Here is a 20,951-nt window from a genome sequence, read left to right on the forward strand (position 1 = left end):
GGGGGGGCGGCGGGCAATCACATAAGAAAAGACCTTAAACATAAAAGTGCTAATGGTTTACCTTAATAGCGTAGTATTCTCTAACTTCAGGCCTAATAGAATCAAAGTCTCCACTGATGAATTCAGGCAGAAAGCTGAAAGAAAGAGTTCCATGTAAGTCAATTATTTAAGACTATTTAGTAGCTAACCTTTAAAATTATGATTATAAGAACCAGAGAGAGAGCTAAGGTACTCAAAAGGAAAAAGAAACAGTCTATTTTTAGAGTGAATGGGATGTTATATCTTATGCACTTAATTTTCACTTAGAAAAGATTGAGGGGAATTCCAGGTATTCAAATAATGTGTCAATTTAGTCTCACTATCAGTCAATATTTATCTTGCTTAAAAAAAACAGATGAAGATTAAAGAAGATTACTGCTTTAACAAAAGCTCCCAGTTCAAAACCCTAGCACAGGGACTCTCAGTCTTTGCATAGTACTTTCTACAAATAGACAACTGTGACATTTTACCTTCACATCAGTTCAAAACTTTCAACAGATTTTAACAGAACAAATGATAATGAGGATGAGGCATTTTTGTAGCACATAAGTCAGTTCAAAAACATTTTCCAAATAGCCTACTGACATATTTCTAGAAAGAGGGGTCTTCTAGTTTTGTCTGCAATACCACAAAGATCACGGTTACTAAATAGAATGAGAGGATTCTCCAAATGGATGTTTCTAATTCTATCACAATTATCTTTTTTCTGTTCCCTACCATTTTCAGAAATCCTTTAGGAAAACCTCCCTTACTGTATCTACATAAGCCATCTTTTCCTATTATAAGACATCTGTATGACCTGGTAGAATTTCTTCCCACTAAAAATACCTAACTGTGAAGAAATAAAACATCCCTGGACTTCTCAGTACTCCTGCCAAACGCCCTAGCTTCTGAGCTTCCAATGTATATATGAGATAAAGAAGAGACTGCTTGCTTTCATGTCATTCAGAAATATTCTGCTCTTCACATACCAACCATAAAAACTAGATCCAGCTTTTTACCCCATTAATTGCTTTGATTCAAAATCCTAATATTAACTTCTGTTATATCTTCTCAAGATGGCCAAATTATTGCAGAAAGAAAAGGTTCCTAGAGACTGAATATTACTGCTGGCTGTTATAAGTCCAAACAGGTAAAGCCTAGAACCTAAAGACATCCCTGGGTCACAAAAGACAAGACACAGGGAGAATCTTTCTGCTGGAGAGATTTCACTGATATAAAAGTGGGCTGGGGTTAAGATTCAGGCCCATAAAATGTCCCCAGGGAGCCTTTCAAGAAGGGAGTAGCACCGCTGCCACCACCCCACTTAAAAGTTGAGGGAAAATCTCATTTTCCCATCTTTCAGATATGAATATGCAGCTATTTGTACAGGACCACTGATCTGTAGCTGCATGAGTCAAGGGTTTATAAAAACTAGAGAACAGAACTCTGACTCAGAACACCTTGTGTACACATTCAGGATAATATTCATAAACAGGAGTATTTAAAAACCCATCACTGACCTTGTTCTTTTGTAAGATGATTTTAAGTTCTTAACCCAATTGATGTGCTGCAGTCCATGGGGTTGCAAAGAGTTACCAACGACCTAGTGATTGAACAGCCACCACCCAACTGGAACTGTTAATTCTTACGCCAACTCTGTCCATGTTGGACCAACTCTTCTTTGAGCTATTCATCTTCTTAGGGCTAAATAGTTAAGAGGAAGTCCTTCCATAGAGTTCTGTACCACATACACTGCATAGATTTGTCTTTTCATTAAAAATTAATACTTATTAAAATTTTCAATCAATTGATTTCAGAAATGTTCACTGAACATCAAACCATGTGCAGAAGCAATAGTTCACTCAGAATAAGGTAAAATTGGGAAGTAAAACACCTAGGTTTTTAAATTACCTTGCCTGGTTTAAACATTTTCCTACAAACTTTTCTTCTCTAAATGTCCCTACATTAGTTATCTATGATTTTCAATTTCATTTTATACCTGTTTAGATAACTCCTCTCTTGATATCTTACTTAGGACTAAAAACACAGACCGTTAGTTTGTATCACTTCTTTTTCCGGTTGCAAAATTTCATTCATTTTCAAAGTTTCTTCCAAATGCGTCCAACCTACCACCATTTAACTATAAAAGTGTCAGTCACGTACAACTCTTTGCAACCCAATGGACCATAGACCACCTGGCTCCTCTGTCCATGGAATTCTCCAGGCAAGAATACTGGAGTGGGTAGCCATTCCCTTCTCCATGGGATCTTGCCAACCCAGGAATCAAACCTGCATCTCCTGCATTGCAAGCGGATTCTTTATCATTTGAGCCACCAAGAAAGCCCCCATTCAACCATACACAAATTAAAACACATATGGACCACACACTATTCATACTTCCTATGGTCTGAATGTCTATGTCCCCCTCCAATTAACATGTTGAAACCCTAACACCTAAATGATATTCTTGGGAGGTGATTAGTTTAAAATGGTGGCGCTCTCATAAATATATGAGTGCCCTTAGAAGAGAATGGAGAAGGCAATGGCACCCCATTCCAGTACTCTTGCCTGGAAAATCCCATGGACGAAGGAGCCTGCTAGGCTGTAGTCCATTGGGTCGCTAAGAGTCGGACACGACTGAGCGTCTTCACTTTCATTTTTCACTTTCATGCATTGGAGAAGGAAATGGCAACCCACTCCAGTGTTCTTGCCTGGAAAATCCCAGGGACGGGGAGCCTGGTGGGCTGCCGTCTATGGGGCTGCACAGAGTCGGACACGACTGAAGCAACTTAGCAGTAGAAAAGAAACCCCAGAAAGCTCTCTTCCCCTTCCCATCATCTGAGGACACAGTGAGCAGACAGCCCTCTATAAGGCAGGGAGCAGACCTTCCCATGCAATGACTCTGCGGCACTCTGCACCTGAACTTCCCACCCTCCAAAACTGGGAGAAGTGGTAGTTATTTATAAGCCATCTAGACTATGGCATTCTGTTAGAGCAACTTAAAAGTATCGAGATATTGCTGGAAAGGATAAAAGGAGTCAGCCCTCCAGTACCACCACTGTCCTCTTAAAGAACTGAAATCTAAGAAGTCAAGTGAATTTGGCCAATACTTCACCATGTAGAGAAGCCATTTAATCTTAGGACTGTGGTTCTGTGCAGTCCAAATCATGTAACTTTCTAATAAGGCTGACTACGTTCCTCTACAAAGTTTAGCCCCTCGGATATCTAGAATCAATTTGACAGTTTCCAAATACTATATGTTTTGACAGTAAATAGAAATGAAAAATCAAGGCTAATAAATGTAATCAGCTGAACACCTATCCAAAGGAAAGAAATCATGCAAATTCGCTTATATAATCTTGCAAAATATTAACAGGAAAGCAAAATTAAATAGATAAAAAATAAGTTCAGTAAACTTTTAATATAATTTTCTCCAATGTAACACAGATGCTTTAAAAAATGAATGAGGATGCATATTTCTAAGATGACTCATGGCAAAAGTATACCTGGTTTACATGCTGATATGGCTAAAATAATTATAACTTATTCTGATATAATATACTAGTTTTTGAAACTTCCTGAAATGTGCCTTCATACATTGCAATTAAAAGCCCATGTAACACTGTCTGAGGCACCTGTGGCCAAGCACCTGGGTATCCTGAAGAGGTACTTATTGCGGATGACACTTCACAGATGTAAAGGAACTGTACTGTGATAGAAAAGACAGTGTACACAAAAGATAATTTTCAGAACTATTTGGGGACTAACTTCAGAGAGCAAGTAAGTGATGAACGGCAAATGGGTTTGTGTCTTCTTACGTACAGCACTCAAGCGGACCTCTCCTTGGTATCCTCAAATCTACCAGCACTGACTCATAGTATTAAGATCCATCCCATGTAATAATTGGGAGGAGGTTGCTACATGATGAAAACATACCTAGTCATGATGTGTTAGAAAACAACTGTCTTTCAGAAAACTTTTTCTGATACCAGTAAAGAAGGCTATCCCTCTACAGAGGCTTCTCTGCTCCCAAGGAACATACAACCACTCCCTTTCTATAGCAATGAATCTCTTACTTTCCATTTCATTACAAGCAGTTTCTGTAAATGTCTTTTAGCTTCTACTAGACTAAGCTCTTGGGGCAGGAGCTCTCTGATTGATCTTGGTATTGCTCAAAGCATCAAGTACATAGATGCTGATAATAACATCATAATGTGAGAAGGCAAAGGAGGAGAAGCAGGGGGGTTGGGGGATGAAAAGAGGAAGAAGGAGGGAAAAGCAGAAAAAGGAGGAGGGCTAGGGGAAAGAGGGCAGGGGCAAAACCAGGAATGCAAAGAATTAGGGGAAAGGAGGGAAGAAGTGGAGAAGAAGAGGTGGGGAGAAAATGGTAAAAAGGGAAGAGAAAGGCCAGAAGAGGAACAAAAAGGAAAGAGAACAGTGGAAAAGCACCAGGGAAGACTTTCAACATAAACTTAGTAGGATGTCCACTCCCTAATTCTTAGCTTGTCCACAAATTTAACTTTTCTGAGCTTCATTTCACCTTATGTAAAATGAGGATAATTCGGAGTGCTTGCGAGGATTAAGAGTTAATATATGTAAAGCACTTAGAAAATGCCTGGCACACAGTAAGCAGGATTTAAGCCATTCAGTTAAAATAAAATTTATTACTAGAGAAGCTAACTCACTTGCTTGAGGTTAGAAGGCTAATGAGAGCTAGAACCAAATTTCACACCCAGGCGGCACCATCTTTATTCTCTAACAGCCATGTCTATAGCCTTCCAGACACATGCATTTACGAAATGGAATAAAAGTTTCTTATGGAGAAAGTTCTCTACATAACTGCCTTATCCTCCTGCTGATTTTATTAATCAGTGTTAATTTGGCCAACCTGTATATATGAAAGAAGTAGCACTGCAACAGAAGAAGGATTTGTGCTCTTTGCTATGAAAGGATAGGATCTTGATTAAAGAAATACATTAGGAGGAGAAATTTTGAAAATAGTGTTGAAAAAGAAGAGGGCTCCAGATACAAGAAAAAAAAAATGGTACCCCATCTAAAGACACAGGAATTGATCATTCAAAGATCTGAGCTAATATTCTCTGCAAAACTGCCTAACTTAATAGCAAAGAAAAAAACCCAAGGGTGATCTAAAAAACAGTAAGTCAAATGGTACCACGTTTTGACTGTGTTTATAGATGCCATAAGTTCAACTGTTTTATTAAGTCTAATAATAGCATGAAAGATATTTAAATATGGATGGTCCCTGACTTAAATGGTTCAACTTAAGACTTTTTGACTTTACAGTGGTGTGACAGCAACAAGCATTTAGTAGAAATGAGACCTCAAGTTTTGAATTTTAATCTCTTCCCAAGCTAGTGATATGAAGTACAATACATACTCTCTCAAAGAAGCTGGGCGGAGCCCAGGCAGCCACAAGATCACAAGGATAAGCAACTGACACAATCAAATCCATCCTGTTTTTCACTTTCAGTACAGGACTCAACAAATTACGAGAGACATTCAACACTTTATAATAAAATAGACGTTGTATTAGATGATCTTGCCCAACTTTAGGTTAATATAAGTGTTCTCCTCCTTTCTGAATTGAAGGATTACCTTGCCTGGCAAAGGAAAAACTTCCTTGCTACACTTCCATTAGAATATGCAATTTTACTTCTCCCAAAATCCTGGCCCTTATTTGAAATCTGTCCTACTTGTACATCCAACCGGAGCTGCATGGTAATGAAGTAGCAGGGTGAGTGCCCAGTTATTCCATACCATAAGCTATCAATCCCTAGGCATGCTCTACTTATGGTTCTAGGTTTGTAACTTATTTTAATGAATAGAGAAGCAGTAAAGAGAGGCACAATTACGAAATCATATGAGACTTCTTAAAAGTACATTTCATTCTAGGCAGTAAACACACAAATAAATGAATATTCAACTGTGTAACTGAGCACTCTAACTCAAAATATACAATGTAAATTTGATGGATCAGCCCGTGACAGGAGAATTAACCTCTCACTGTAACCACTTGAAGAATCAGAAAAAAAACATGTGAAACAATGGTATTCAGACAGTGGAAAGCAGGCAGCTCAGGCCAGCGACTGCTGAAAAATGGGAAACAAATAAGATGAGCCCTCTTATTCCTCAGCCTTCTTCCTGGAGGCAGTTTCTAGCTTAGGCCACAATGAGGGAAAACTCAGAGACCTGCAGCCTAACTAGAGGAGACTAAGATTAATTTTAAGGAAAGCTGAAGAGCTAGAAAAGGTAGAAAATGGAACTATAGGAAGAAAGATAACTCCAGAAAGCTTCATTCCTGGTGAAAATGCTATGAAGACTCTTGAAATGACAATAAATGATTTTATCAACTAAGTTTATCAACATAAACTTAGTTGACAAAGTAGTGGAAGGGTTTGAGAGGACTAGCTGCTCAGTCGTGTCCGACTCTTTGCGACCCCATGGACCACAGCATGCCAGGCTTCCCTGCCCATTACCAACTCCCAGAGCTTGCTCAAACTCATGTCCATTGAGTCAGTGATGTCATCCAACCGTCTCATCCTCTGTCAACCCCTTCTCCTCCTGCCCTCAACTGTTCCAAGCATCAGGGTCTTTTCCAATGAGTCAGTTCTTCGCATCAGGTGGCCAAAGTACTGGAGTTTCAGCTTCACCATCAGTCCTTCCAATGAATATTCAGGACTGATCTCCTTTAGAATGGACTGGTTGGATCTCCTTGCAGTCCAAGGGACTCTCAAGAGTCTTCTCCAACACCACAGTTCAAAAGCGTCAACTCTTCGGCACTCAGCTTTCTTTATAGTCCAACTCTCACATCCACACATGACTACTGGAAAAACCATAGCTTTCCCTAGATGGACTTTTGTCAGCGAAGTAATGTCTCTGCTTTTTAATATGCTGTCCAGGTTGGTCATAGCTTTTCTTCGAAGCAGCAAATGTCTTTTAATTTCATGGCTGCAGTCACCATTTGCAGTGATTCTGGAGCCCCCCAAAAATAGTCTCTTACTGTTTCCATTGTAACCCCATCTACTTAAGAGCATCTATAAGCAAGATGTTCTACGGTGGGTAAGACGCTGTCAAACAGCATTGTATGCTACGAAGAAACTGTTCAAGAAAGGAAGAGTCCACTGATGTGTCAAACTTCATGGTTATTTCATTTTAGGAAATGGCCACAGCCATGCCAAGCTGCAGCAACCACCATGCTCACCAATCAACAGTCATCATCACTGAGGCAAGACCCCTCCACAAGCAAAAAGACTGAGTCACTGTTGGCTTAGACGATGGCCAGCCATTCTTGGCAAAAAATAAAAAAATTATTTACGGTATATATACTGTATTTTAGGAGCTTCACTGGTGGCTCAGTGGTAAAGAATCTGCCTACAATGCCGGAGACCCAAGTTCAATCCATGGATTGGGAAAATCCCCTGGAGTAGGGAATGGCTACCCACTCCAGTATTCTTGCCTGGAGAATTCCACGGACAGGGGAGTCTGGTGGGCTACAGTCCGTGGGGTCGCAAAGAGTCAGACACGACTGAGCGACCAACACACACACGCTGTATTTTAAGACAGAATGCCATTGCACACGCAACAGGCTACATCTAGTAACCACATACAGGCTGCACACGTAACTTTCACACGCACTGGGAAAGCAAGAAAGCCATGCAACCTGCTTTATTACAGTATTTGCTCTACTGTAATGGTCTGGAACCTAAATTATGTATCTCTGAGGTATGCCCGTGTTTATAGTAGGTATGTACATTCTTTCTCAACTGCACATGGAATATTCTTCACAATGGACCATATTCTAGGCCACGGTCCAACATTTTTTTTTTTTTCCTTAAGGACTCTGTCAGCATTTTAGCTTCTGTGGGCTCTAATGTCTGTGTCACAACTATTTAACTCTGTCATGATCAAGAAAGTGGCTGTAGAAAATAGGAAACCAGTAGTATGGCACTGCTATGCTCCAATAAAGTGTCACTTACAGGTGCCTGGCCTGCAGCCTATGGTTTGAACAACTCCTGTTCTGGGCCGAAAGTAAGACTCAACAGATTTAACAGGATTGAAATCATACAAAGTATATTCCATGACACATAATATTCTCTCTTCTCACTTACTCAAAGTCATCAATTATAAATCAGTACTACCTGGAATGACCACAAAGAGAATAAACTATATGAGACTCTAAAACCTCCATCTATATATACACAATAAAACTGCTATTAAATAAACGGAATCATATGCCATTAAAGTAGGCTATGGATTTCAATTTTTCTAGATATATTTTATCCTACTTATTATTTTCACTAACAAACTGCCCTACTAAATTACGTAAGTTTGAATTACATTTAACATTTATTTATATATGCATAATGCAAATATAATCAATTCAATTTTATAATATTTTATAGTTCAGGCACACCTCAAATACTGAAACATATATATTTTATAAATTAATTTTCTCATTGACAAATGTATAATTTCAAGTGTGAATCAGGACACAATTAGATATTATCCTTTAAAAATAACATTTAATAGCAACTTTATAAATCACATATTTAATAAAAAAGCATAATATTCAGTGCAACATTTGGTAATAAGACATTGCTACAATTATACCAAGCATATATTAGAAGGTCACTTCGGAAATCATTTCACTGCCTCCCCAGCGCTGGCAGTTTCGTGTTGTATATGCTTGCAGGTGGTGAAAGTGTGATGTCAGGGGCTTCCATGACACATGGGAATGCATTTCCTCCACACAAAGGATGAACTGGATCTGCCTCTGTGGCTCTGCTAGACTTTCAAAGCTCAGAAAGCTACATAACCTATCGGTAGTTTCAGGAATGAGATTATTTCCATTCCAAAGAACCAGTTTACATGCTTAATTAATGACCTGTCTAGTTGGTGCCAAAGAAGGATGAGACATAAAAAAAATTAATAAATTCAACAGCAAAATCTAAGGTAAAAAGGTTTTAGAAGGGAAGTAGTTTTAAAATTTAATACCAACTCTATGCCCAAAGTGTGTTGCTTCCTTTGCTATAGAAAGAGTTGAAGAAAGATGAAAATGCTAGGAAATGAGGACCACAGAAGTAAAATTTACACAATATTTACACTAAAAACATGAGAACCAAAGAGTATGAACATACTGAATCACATAAAACACATCATCAAAGATAATAAACAAGTCATTAAAATAAATTTTTATATATTGCATATAATCTGGCAACTTTTCTCTGAGGTGAATAATGTGTCAAGACCTAAATAAGAGTTTTTGAGAAAAGATGGTTTATTCTACTACATCATATTTATAGTGAGTTTCCAGAAAACAAAATTTATAATGTAAACTACACTTAAGCACACAGCCTCTTGTCATTTAATTCACTTTCATCATTCCTGCAAGATGCTATTCTTAAAAAGACTCATTATCAAAATTCAGGATAGAAATGAGGTTTGGGGAGAAGAGATAAGGAGACTGGGTCACCGTTTAGGCAGGGCTAATTACTGCTCAACTATACAAATGGCAAAAACAGTGATTCAGTATGGAACTCTCTAACAAGGCACTGTATTTGACATTGACTAGCCATTAAGACATCTGTAAAAATGGTTCAGTCCATCTTTTGAAACACTTCTCTCAACATTCTCCAAAAACAGAAAACCATTTTAATTTTGAAAGAATAAAAGCAAGATTTAAGCCTCAGAAATTTGGTTTCACCTTTTTTCTAACTGGAGGACAACTACTTTACAATATTGGGATGGTTTTTGCCATACATCAACATGAAATGGCCATAGGCATACCTGTGTCCCCTCCCTTCTAAACCCCCCTCCCACCTCCGTTCCTACCCCATCCTTCCAGGTTGTCAGAGAGCACCAGCTTTGGGTTCCCTGCATCATACGTCAAATTCCCACTGGCTGTCTATTTCACACTTGGTAATGTGTATGTTTCAATGCTATTCTCTTGAATCATCCCACCCTCTCCTTCTCCCACTGAGTTCAAAAGCCTGTTCTTTATGTCTGTGTCTCCTTGGCTGCCCTGCACATAGGATCATTGGTACCATCTTTCTAGATTTCATATATATATATATATATACACATGCATTAATATATGATATCTGTCTTTTTCTTTCTGACTTACTTCACTCTGTATAATAGGCTCTAGGTTCATCAGTTAATTAGAACTGATTTAAACACATTCCTTTTTATAGCTGAGTAATATTCCATTGTGTATATGTACCACAACTTCCTGATCCATTCTTAATACCCTACATGAAGACAAAATAATAAGAACCAGATATTTAGACAGGTGGAGTTTGAGATTACAGAATACTTCAGTGCCCAAGTTCAGCTCTAAGTTGTAAATGCAGACAGAGTGCTGAGGAGAGGTTAGAGGTAAAATTATATACTTGTGAGTCTTCCATACATGAGATACTTAATTCAACTTGTCAAAGGTTCATTCAGTATCTACAATGTGTGCCACGCTGTAGATACCAAAGTTAACACAGATCCAAACAGCCTAAAGTCTAAATCTGGATACTACAGGAGACACTCACTGGCATTACAAGTCAAGCACAGAATACTCCAGAAGAACACAGATGTGCCAGACCAGGGGAAGCTGGCCAGTTGGAGAAAGGGAAGTGGAGACTTGGTAACAGCTGATCCTGCAGGAAAAGCTATAAATGAAGGAGATTATCACAAGGAGATCAGAGATGAAAATAATGCCTGCATTCAGGCAACAACAACAACAAAAGCAGACGCAGGGGAAAGCTAGGACGTGGAGGGAAGGCATACGCACGTACAGCCTGCAACCAGTTCTCAGATGGCAGCCGACCTTCCAGCCACATGTGGCCGATGGTGTCACACTCGCCAAAGCGCAGGAAAATGACTTGGTGCCTCTTTCAGCTCCAGAAAAGAACACTGCACATGATGTACTGTGTAAGCTGTACAAGTAAATATTTCCTCCCACTCTTTGTATACAGTCACTTTCCCCTTCTGCCCTTTTCTGTAATTACTTCTTATACAAAAGTGGTGAGGAGAAGAAAGGAATGAGAGCAGTTATTTGAATAGAAAGTAAGGTATGGGATTGTTTTCCTAGAAGGCAGGAGTGGTGATGGTGTAGAACAGGGCCAGAAAATGCTATGTATGTGGAGGGACTCATGCTAAGGTCAACATAATGCAGAATGGAAGGTTTCATCTTGTCTTGTTTACAAACATGAAAAAGCCCCAAAGCATATACACAGGTTAATACCAATTCTTCACCTTAACAAACATAAAAGGGTAGCTCACTGAGAGTGAATCACTTTGTGTAATTTATTTGCTTGACTCTCTGTGATTCAGTGGAGAGTATAATACACAGAATTCAATAAATACCGCTAGTGATAAATGCCATGAGGGTCACTAATAGGTGGTCTGCTCCTCCCAAGTTTTCCAAAACCAAGTATAATAAGCTGCCTAGCTGACCATTCTGCTAAAATAAGTGTTTTCAATTCTTATTCTTCCTTCTTCCTCACAGTGTCCTCCATAGCAGGAATTAAACCTGACTTAAGAAAATGGCAGAAGAATTTAAGACATACGCTGACCTGCTGAAGTAAATGCTGCATTTACCATCCTTGCGTGTTTCTGTTTGTACGCTGCTGCTTCTATCCATCATATACGGATGTGTGAACCATTATCCCAAAAGACAGGGCCTAGAGCCCAGGAAGATCTCTATAGCATTCAATAATGAATCTGAAAGAATTAAGAATCTGATGATAATGGCTCAGGTTTAGGTAACCTTGAAATGATAAAATCATTAGACAATTAATACCTAATAAAATGAATATCTAAAGAATATCTAACAAAATGGCTTCCCAGGTGGGTCAATAGTAAGAATCTGTCTGCTAATGCAGGAGCTGAAAGAGATGTGGGTTCAGTCCCTGGGTCTGCCTTCCTGCTCTCCTCGTCACTGGTGGTGTACTTTATACTTCCATTATTTATCTGACATTTGAAACATGAAGTTCTTTGAAACATGAAGTTTCAAAGCAGACAGGCATTTTGTTGCCTGCCACATCCCAAGTTCCTACAATGATCTCTTTCATGTGGAATGACAGCATAATTCAAAATATGCTAAAACAGCAATTGAACATAATTTCCTGCATTATACAGCAACAAATTAATGAAGCTGGCCAGCATGGAGAGAAATGTATATGATCTTATATCATTGATAAATGTGAAGATAAGCACAAATTCTGGAAGGCAAACTGTCAGCTTGGATTAAATTTTTTTAATATGTAACTTTTGACCTCATATATTAATTCCCAGGAATCTATTTTAAGTGCCAGCAACTCATCACAAAGTTTTACTCATCAGAGTTATAAAAAGTTATGAACAACATATATACCTAATATATGGAGGATGGTAGATAAATAAGAATGAACAAGTAAATTTTATATTTCATAATAGATTTATAATACTATGGTAATAAGAGATATAAAAATTGCTATTTTTATTACATATGGACACACACACATACATATACACACAAAACAAGAGAAACAAAAAGAAAACTGGAAACTGACAAGGGTACATAAAAATATAGATGATATCAGGTTATTTTTATCTTTCACTTTGCATATGCCTGTATTCTTCAAGTTCATTATAATAAACTTGAATTACATCTGTAAGTGGGAGGATAAGTTAGGATTAGAGAGGATGTGCCTTTAAGAAAAACAAAAAAGGAATATATGAAGTTAAAAACAAAAAACCCAATGTAAATACTAAATAATTCAGATTTGATTCACTTAGACTAACTTGTATTGTTATTATCTGTAAATATGATTAGTTTTAAAAGCACTTGAATACAGTTTTGTTTAAAATTGAACAAATAAAGACATTTTTTCAGATTTCTGCTGTATGATTTGACTGAAATCTCTGGTTTTGGTAACTTCTGCGACCTGTATCCTAACATGATTCCATCCTATTAAAAGCATTAGAATGTGTCAGAGCAGGGCATGACCATCACTGCTTTCTCCCACCATACCAGAAGTATGCTTAGAGAACCACTGCTACACAGAGGAAATTCACTATGAATGCCCTATTGCTGGTAATAGGGATCACCAGGCCACATCATTATGTGAGAATATTCTATCTGCTTACTGATGTAATGTTAAGATGACAGAAACTATAGTTGTTTATCTTGTTCCCAGCACATGGAACTGCTCTCTAGTTACTAATAACCTACTAATTTACAGCTTAGCAGGAAAAAACTTGAATACACACTAGAGGCCGCTAGTGACAAATAAGTGAATTCTGCATGAAGGAAAATACATGATCATAGGTGTACAAAGAAAACTGCATTCTGAGTTTCTGAGTTTCAGCTGCCTTTTTAAATACTATGTGTCAAGTCAGAAAACATTTTTTCCTGGTTATAAATTTGTTGGTATTTTTTTTTATAAGGGAATACATCTCGGGAAATTTCATATTAAAAAAAAAGACAAATCAAGGAAATTGTTTAAAAATTCTACAATTGTATTCTTAAGGCAAAGCTATGCTTTCAAATAATGAAACCCTTTTAAATATTACCAAAAAAAAAAAAAAGGACTATTCTTTTACTCCCATGGACTATACAGTCCAAGAAATTCTCCAGGCCAGAATACTGGAGTAGGTAGCTTTTCCCTTCTCTAGGGGATCTTCCCAACCCAGGAATTGAACCCAGGTCTCCTGCATTACAGGCAGATTCTTTACCAGCTAAGCCACAAGGGAAGCGCTCTCTCTTATTGCACCATCACAAGATCCAGATCAGGTGAAGAAATCCCTATATTGTACAATGTAGTTTGATTTGGTAATATTTCATTAAGAGGAACATTTTTTTTAAAACAAAGGGTATAGTATCTTAAATTATCGCCTCCCCGCCCCCAACCAGGACAATTATTAATCATAAGAGTGGGATTTTAAAAAGTTTACAGAGAAAAAAATGTATGCTAACATGAAGTCAGGGAAAATGCACAGAGTCCTCTGACTAACAGGTTTTTATAAAACTAAGGAAGTGTCCAGTGGTCATGTATGGATGTGAGAGTTGGACTGTGAAGAATGCTGAGCACTGAAGAATTGATGCTTTTGGACTATGGTGTTGGAGAAGACTCTTGAGAGTACTTTGGACTGCAAGGAGATCCAACCAGTCCATTCTGAAGGAGATCAGCCCTGGGATTACTTTGGAAGGAATGATGCTAAAGCTGCAACTCCAGTACTTTGGCCACCTCATGTGAACAGTTGACTCATTGGAAAAGACTCTGATGCTGGGAGGGATTGGGGGCAGGAGGAGAAGGGGATGACAGAGGATAAGATGGCTGGATGGCATCACTGACTCGATGGAAGCGAGTCTGAGTGAACTCCGGGAGTTGGTGATGGACAGAGAGGCCTGGCATGCTGTGATTCATGGGGTCGCAAAGAGTCGGACACGACTGAGCGACTGAACTGAACTGAAGGAAGTGTACACCACGCTTCTAAAATGTGGGAGGAATGTTATTAAATTTCTTTAAATACATGAGAAGTATTTTTATTACACACTCACGTTGCTGTTCGGTCGCTAAGTCACGTTCAACTATTTGCAATGCCATGGACTGTAGCATGCCAGGTTTCCACATCCTGCACTACATGACAGGTAACCATTTAGTTCACTGTCATTAAGTGGGAAAAATAAAAAATTATCTCATAACTAGGGACAGTTTACATAACAATAAATAGTATGGGAGGTGCACTTGGAGTGGGAAGTATGAGAGACTGGTAGAGACCATTAGACGGTTCAGGGCATGATGGCAGCCAAAGGAAGATGCTGTGGATGGAAATGCTTGGCTTGGTGTCTATCTGCATTTGGCTACCCCACCCAAACTTACAGAAACTAACATGCTGTGAGTATGGCTGAACAGGGCCCCCTCTAGAAACAGAATGGAGGCAAGTTATCGACTCCTGCCACTTAGAGAAACAAGGGCATGGAAGATATTCCCTTAACCACCTCTGCATGACCCTTCATATGCTCAATGACATACACAGGATTGTGTATACACAATCACATGCACAAGCAACCAGAGACTGCTGACACTTCATATTAAGCACTTAGTGCTGGGCTCACAGAGGTTGACTGCAGTCCTCTCGTTCGTAGAACACAAACTTCGCTGTGGATCTGTTTTCCAGTTTCCTGCCAATTTCTCAAGCCCAACTCCCCAAGCTTCCCACTTATTCTATCAACTATGTTTACAGGGATTTTTTGCTGTCATTGTGTAAACTGGTCAGTTTGTTGTTGTTGTTCTTTACAACCAAGAATCCACGGACACAAAAAGTTTAAATAAGTTCCTAGCAACATTAACAGAAAAGCTTTTTATCAGTTTCTAATTCTCCTTCTAGGAAAAAAAAAAGTATGACTTTACTGGGTCAGAAATATGCTTTCATATTTAATCTGTGATAGATGAATACACTACATTTTTAAGGAAATCATGTCTAATCATGGTTTAATAACTATTAAGTTCAGAGTGAACTAGTTACTGAGGATGAGCAAAAGAAAAGGCCTGACAATAAGCATTCATGGGGGTTACAGGCTGGTAGAACAGGCAAACAGGTGATTTCAATGTGTTGTGATAAATACTCTGATAAGGGAAACACTGGATAAAAGACCATCCAGGAAGGACACTCAGCAGACAAATGGACTAAAAGAGACTTAGGACAGATGGTAAAGAATCTTCCTGCAATGCAGAAGGCCTGGCATCGATCGCTGGGTTAGGAAGGTCCCTTGGAGAAGGGAATAGCTATCCTCTCTAGTATCCTCACCTGGGAAACCCCACAGACAGAGGAGCTTGGTGGGCTACAGCCCATGGGGTCACAAAGAGTTGGATACACTGAGCAACTAACACATTAACCTGGTAAAGAGGGCTTCCTGGGTGGCACTGGTGGTAAAGAATCCACCTGCCAATGCAGGAGACATAAGAGGCTCAGGTTCGATCCCTGCATCAGGAAGATCCTTTGGAGGAGGAAATGGCAACTGAGTCCATCATTCTTGTCTGGAGAATCCCATGGACAGAGAAGCCTGACCACCTACTGTCCATGGGGTCACAACAGTTGGACATGACGGAAGCAACTTAGTACAATCTGTAAAATAAGAAATCTAGCCAACAAATATCTCTAGTTCATTCAGGTTTGTTTTTTTTATACCTTTCATAAATGAATAGTATGTAATGTTCTGTTTTAAAAGTATCTTCACTTGACGTTAAGACTGATTCCTTGATATTTTAAAAAAGAATATAGTTAATTTATAGTATTTGATTAGCTTCAGGTACACAGCAGATGCATGTTCTTTTAACAATTATTTTCCATTATAGGTTATTACAAGATACTGAAAACAGTTCCCCATGCTATACAGTAGGTCTTTGTTGGCTATTTTATATATAATGGTGTATACATTTTAATCCCAAACTCCTAATTTATCCCTCCCCCTCGCTTTTCCCTTTGATAATCATAAACTTATTTTCTGTATCTATGAGTTATTTCTGTTTTGTAAATAAGTTAATTTGCATCATTTTTTAGATTTCACAGATAACCGATATTTGATATTTGTCTTTCTCTGACTCCTTTCACTTAGTATGATAATCTCTAGGTCCATCGATGTTGCTGTAAATGGCATTATCTTGTTATTTTTAATGGCTGAGGAATACTCTATCGTATAGTTATACCACATCTTCTTTATCCATTCATCCGTCAAAGGACACTTATGTTGCTTCCATGTCTTTGCTATTGTGAACAAGGGTACTTACTGACATTTCAGTAGGCATTCTAAAGGTGTTTTAAATAACAGGCCGAGTAGGATACCAATATTTAGATGATACAAATATTAAATTATCATTGACAGAGTGTTAATGCTTAAACAACTTCCTCTCTTCATGGCTTCTCTAGCTCTAAGATGTACAGCCCAAATGTCAGGCACCCTGACAAGGTATTCGGCAGAAACAGATGGACCCTGATATCCAAGATGGCATCACAGACTCAATGGACATGAGTTTGGGTAAACTTGGGGAGTTGGTGATGGACAGGGAGGCCTGGCATGCTGTGGTTCATGGGGTCGCAAAGAGTCGGACATGATTGAGCAACTGAACTGAACTGATTGAACTAATATCCAAGGTCAAAAATTAAGAGCTCACAGGTTTAAACCCTGTGTGAAGAGACACCACCTTCTTTGTTGCGGTCCAAGCAGAAGCACTGCTCATCTCACTCAACAGAAGTGCTAACTGCAATTTGAAGTCAGAGTTTATAGAGAGTAGGTCAACATTTTTATTAATCATGATTTTTTATTCTAGCTTCTTTTATTCTGGGCATTTATAGATTGCTCATTATTTAAGTTCCCTTCCTGACTTTCTCTAGGTCTCTTCTACTTCCTAAGGCAAACAATATCCAAGAGTTAAAGAATTACGATATAAATGTGTGTGTGTGTGTGTATATATATATATACATTTACACATACATACATACACTGATTATTTTTTCTCATGGCAGTAAAATATTTTCTTGTTGTAATTTAGATGCCCTTTCTGAGATTCTTCAGCTTTCTCTTGAATTCTCTGAAGTTTCCAGGGAACACAACTCTTAGAAGCACAACTGAGGTTTGGAAGTGACAGCTCGGGGCTCATCTTGGTATAATTGCCACTTGTATAGTTTCCCACAAGCTTCATTGACTAGCCCTTGCTAGCTGAACCCCAGCTGTCACCTTTCCATCAGTTAATAACAGGAAGGCCACAGCTGGCTTAGGTATGGTCCCATCATCAAGTCAAATTTCATCCCATATAATGAGGTGTCAACAAGTCATATATGCCATCTAGTTGTTGAAGTTATTCTGCTTCTTCTTGGCCCAATCTCATAAAACCAAAATTTTAAAAATGAAAAATCACACAGGATGAATCAACGTGTGCTATGTGTGTGTATAAAATACATACATGTTCATTCACTTAAATGCAAATGAAAAATCAGATTCCATAATTTAAAAAAATTATATATATATGCACACCATTGTTTTTAAAATTATATATATCACATATAATTATATATATGGTATCATGTGATTATATACTTGATATATACAATGTATAGTATATATTACATACATGTGGTATATATATGATTATATATTATAAATATATAATATATATGTGGTATTATGTGATTATTCTCAATTATTACTTAGCAATCTAATAATATATTGAACATAAGCAAAAAAAGCGATGAAATACATGAGTTCTTCAATAGTATTAACAAGTGCTAAAAAAAATTCAAGCTTTTTTAAGGAAAATTAATAGAGCCATGTGTTAGCCAAAACTTTTGACAGATGATCCAGGTTTCTCTGAAAAATCATCTGAAGGTAATTTATTTCTGAAGATGCCATCCACAGTACAGGAAAGGAAAAAGGTTTTGTCAGGAACATACTTTATGAAATAGAACAGCCATAAAGAACAATGCCTCTGATTAAATTTAGTTGTAAACTGACTTCCTGCAGCTGCTCAGAATGATCTCACCCTGAAAATTTATTTTGACTTCATGCATGATCTGACAAACACAGCATCTCTGCATACACATTTTCCCCCCCTTCCAATACCCCGAAATGATTCAGAGCCATGCATGGATAACTTTGGGATCTCTGATTTAGAGCATCTGATAAACAGATTAAAAAATATTTCTTACTAATCCAATCAATAATTCAAGATAAATATGTCCTCACAGTTTGTTGTATAAGGTTCTTTAATACCAAGACTTCCATTATAAATCTGCTTTTAAATATACTAATCATGTTTATATTCCATCATTTGATTCAAAGATCCAATAATGTTGACATGCTTACAAAGCTTAGTAATTTGACTGCACAAATACATTTTAATAAAAACTTGCCAAAGAAAATGACTAAATATTGCTTATGGTTAGACTTATAGAACCAAGCAAAACCAAAGATCTTTGGTTTCTCTTAAGCAAAGTACATGTTTCCTTCCTATGTATGTTAAAGCATGGTACTTTTTCAATTACATCATGAATACTTGAAAATAAATCCCAATCACAGAGAAAACTATAGTCACAGGTAAGACAAATCAACTGTCACACATATTGGAGGTTATTAAGATTGAGATGTATGTTCAGATACTTGACACTAAGTCATTACAGAATAGTTTTACTTTTATTGTCTAATTCCATAAAAACCTACAATATTGGCCAAGCTTGTACAGAATTTTCACTTGAAAGAAAATATAGATCTTATATATGAGTGTCTACTACTACTTACACCTCTAGGTGTTACTTCAGCCTCTAGGGTTGAAGTGACAACGTTGAAATTTCTGTGTAGTTCCAACTAAAAGAACTAACATTCCTCCCAAAGAAACACCTGAAAAAATAACAGATTGCCACTATAAAGGCAATTCTTAAGAATCAAGTCCTTCAATTGCATCATGTTGTTCAGTTGCTAGGTCAGGTCCGACACTTTGCGACCCCAAGGACTACAGCATGCCAGGCTTCCCTTCCTTCACTATCTCCCAGAGTTTGCTCAACTCCATTGAGTTGGTGATACCATCCAAACATCTCAATCCCTGTCGTCCCCTTCTCCTCCTGCCCTCAATCCTTCCTGGCATCCGGGTCTTTTCAAATGAGTCAGCTCTTCGCATCAGGTAGCCTAAGTATTGCAGCTTCAGCATCAGTCCTTCTAATGAACATCAAGCGTTGATTTCCTTTAAGACTGACTGGTTTAATCTCCTTGCTGTGCAAAGGCCTCTCAAGAGTCTTCTCCAGCACCACAATATGAAAGCATCAATACAAACAAACACAATAGTGGTATCTCTATATAATGGAGCCCCACTCAACAGTAAAAATATTCAAACTACAGACAACAACAAGATGAAAAGCATTTGATAGGGTAAAAAAGTCAGACAAAAGAAACAAACCCTGTAATACCATTCTTATGATATCCTAGAAGGCTGCAGGAGCCAGAGAGTAAGGTTATCAACTGCCAAGGAAACAGGAAGGAAATCTGGGGGGTGGCAGACATGTTTTAATCTGGGGGATGACAGACATCTTGACTGTGGTCATGAATACAACTGTTTACCAGTTCAAAACCAATTTAGCTCTATGTTTAAAATCAATTTTATTGTGTGAAATTATTCCTGAACAAAGCCGATTAAAAACAAAAAAGAATCACAGAAGCCAGACATCATATTCCATGATTCTAACTACAATATGATAAGCTCTTACAAGCTTCCTAAGTGGTTGTACAATTACTGCACAGAGAATATTAACTATGAAAGACTATTTACAGCTCATATACTTATCCAATTATTCTATAATTCATCACACACCATAGCTTTGAAGGGCCACCCTCCATCCTCTTAACTCATCCAAGCCTTATATAATCAGCCCCAAGAGTGATACGTTTCCTCATCATGATTTCTCTGAGTTAATGCGAGAAGATAGATCTCTTCCTAAAAGGTCACATTTCAAGAAACTGCAGCCCATGAAGTGAAATGACTTGCAACACAGCTCATAGTAATAAAGCCATAGAATCCGACTCTGAATGCTGACCTAACTAATGAGTCCATGCATACTCTCACTGAACAATTCCCAACCTGGACACCAGGGACAGTTTTCCCTCTGAAAAGAGAGGGACTGACAGCACAATATTGCTACTGTTCCTCAAGTACGAATTAGAATACAGTGTAACATAAGACATTCCAGAAGTAAGCGGGACACACTACTACTCATAACTTCAGACAAAAAAGCAGAAAATGTTTTGAGATATAAGCTATGGCTGGTTTATGCATGCTAATAATAGTAAAATATATACTTATATTTACATATACCCCCAAACTTTCTTCTCTAGCACCAAGATACTTCCAACAGCTGATACTGTACCTTAAAAATCCCTGTTAAAAAAAAAC

The 20,951-nt window shown here is 38.0% G+C and overlaps 1 protein-coding gene across 4 annotated transcripts in view; it reads right to left on the reverse strand.

The window, feature by feature from the left end:
• The window catches only part of TPK1 (thiamin pyrophosphokinase 1), a 380,616-nt gene that overhangs the window by 205,496 nt on the left and 154,169 nt on the right, over positions 1-20,951 (reverse strand). For all 4 annotated transcript variants that reach the window (XM_040260087.1, XM_040260089.1, XM_040260088.1 and 1 more), the window contains one exon: positions 62-134. In XM_040260087.1, coding sequence (XP_040116021.1) covers positions 62-134 — 73 coding nt within the window. The remainder of the gene's footprint in view (positions 1-61; positions 135-20,951) is intronic.

Source organism: Oryx dammah, unplaced genomic scaffold (assembly GCF_014754425.2).
Source record: "Oryx dammah isolate SB20612 unplaced genomic scaffold, SCBI_Odam_1.1 HiC_scaffold_18, whole genome shotgun sequence".
In the NCBI taxonomy this organism is placed as follows: domain Eukaryota; kingdom Metazoa; phylum Chordata; class Mammalia; order Artiodactyla; family Bovidae; genus Oryx; species Oryx dammah.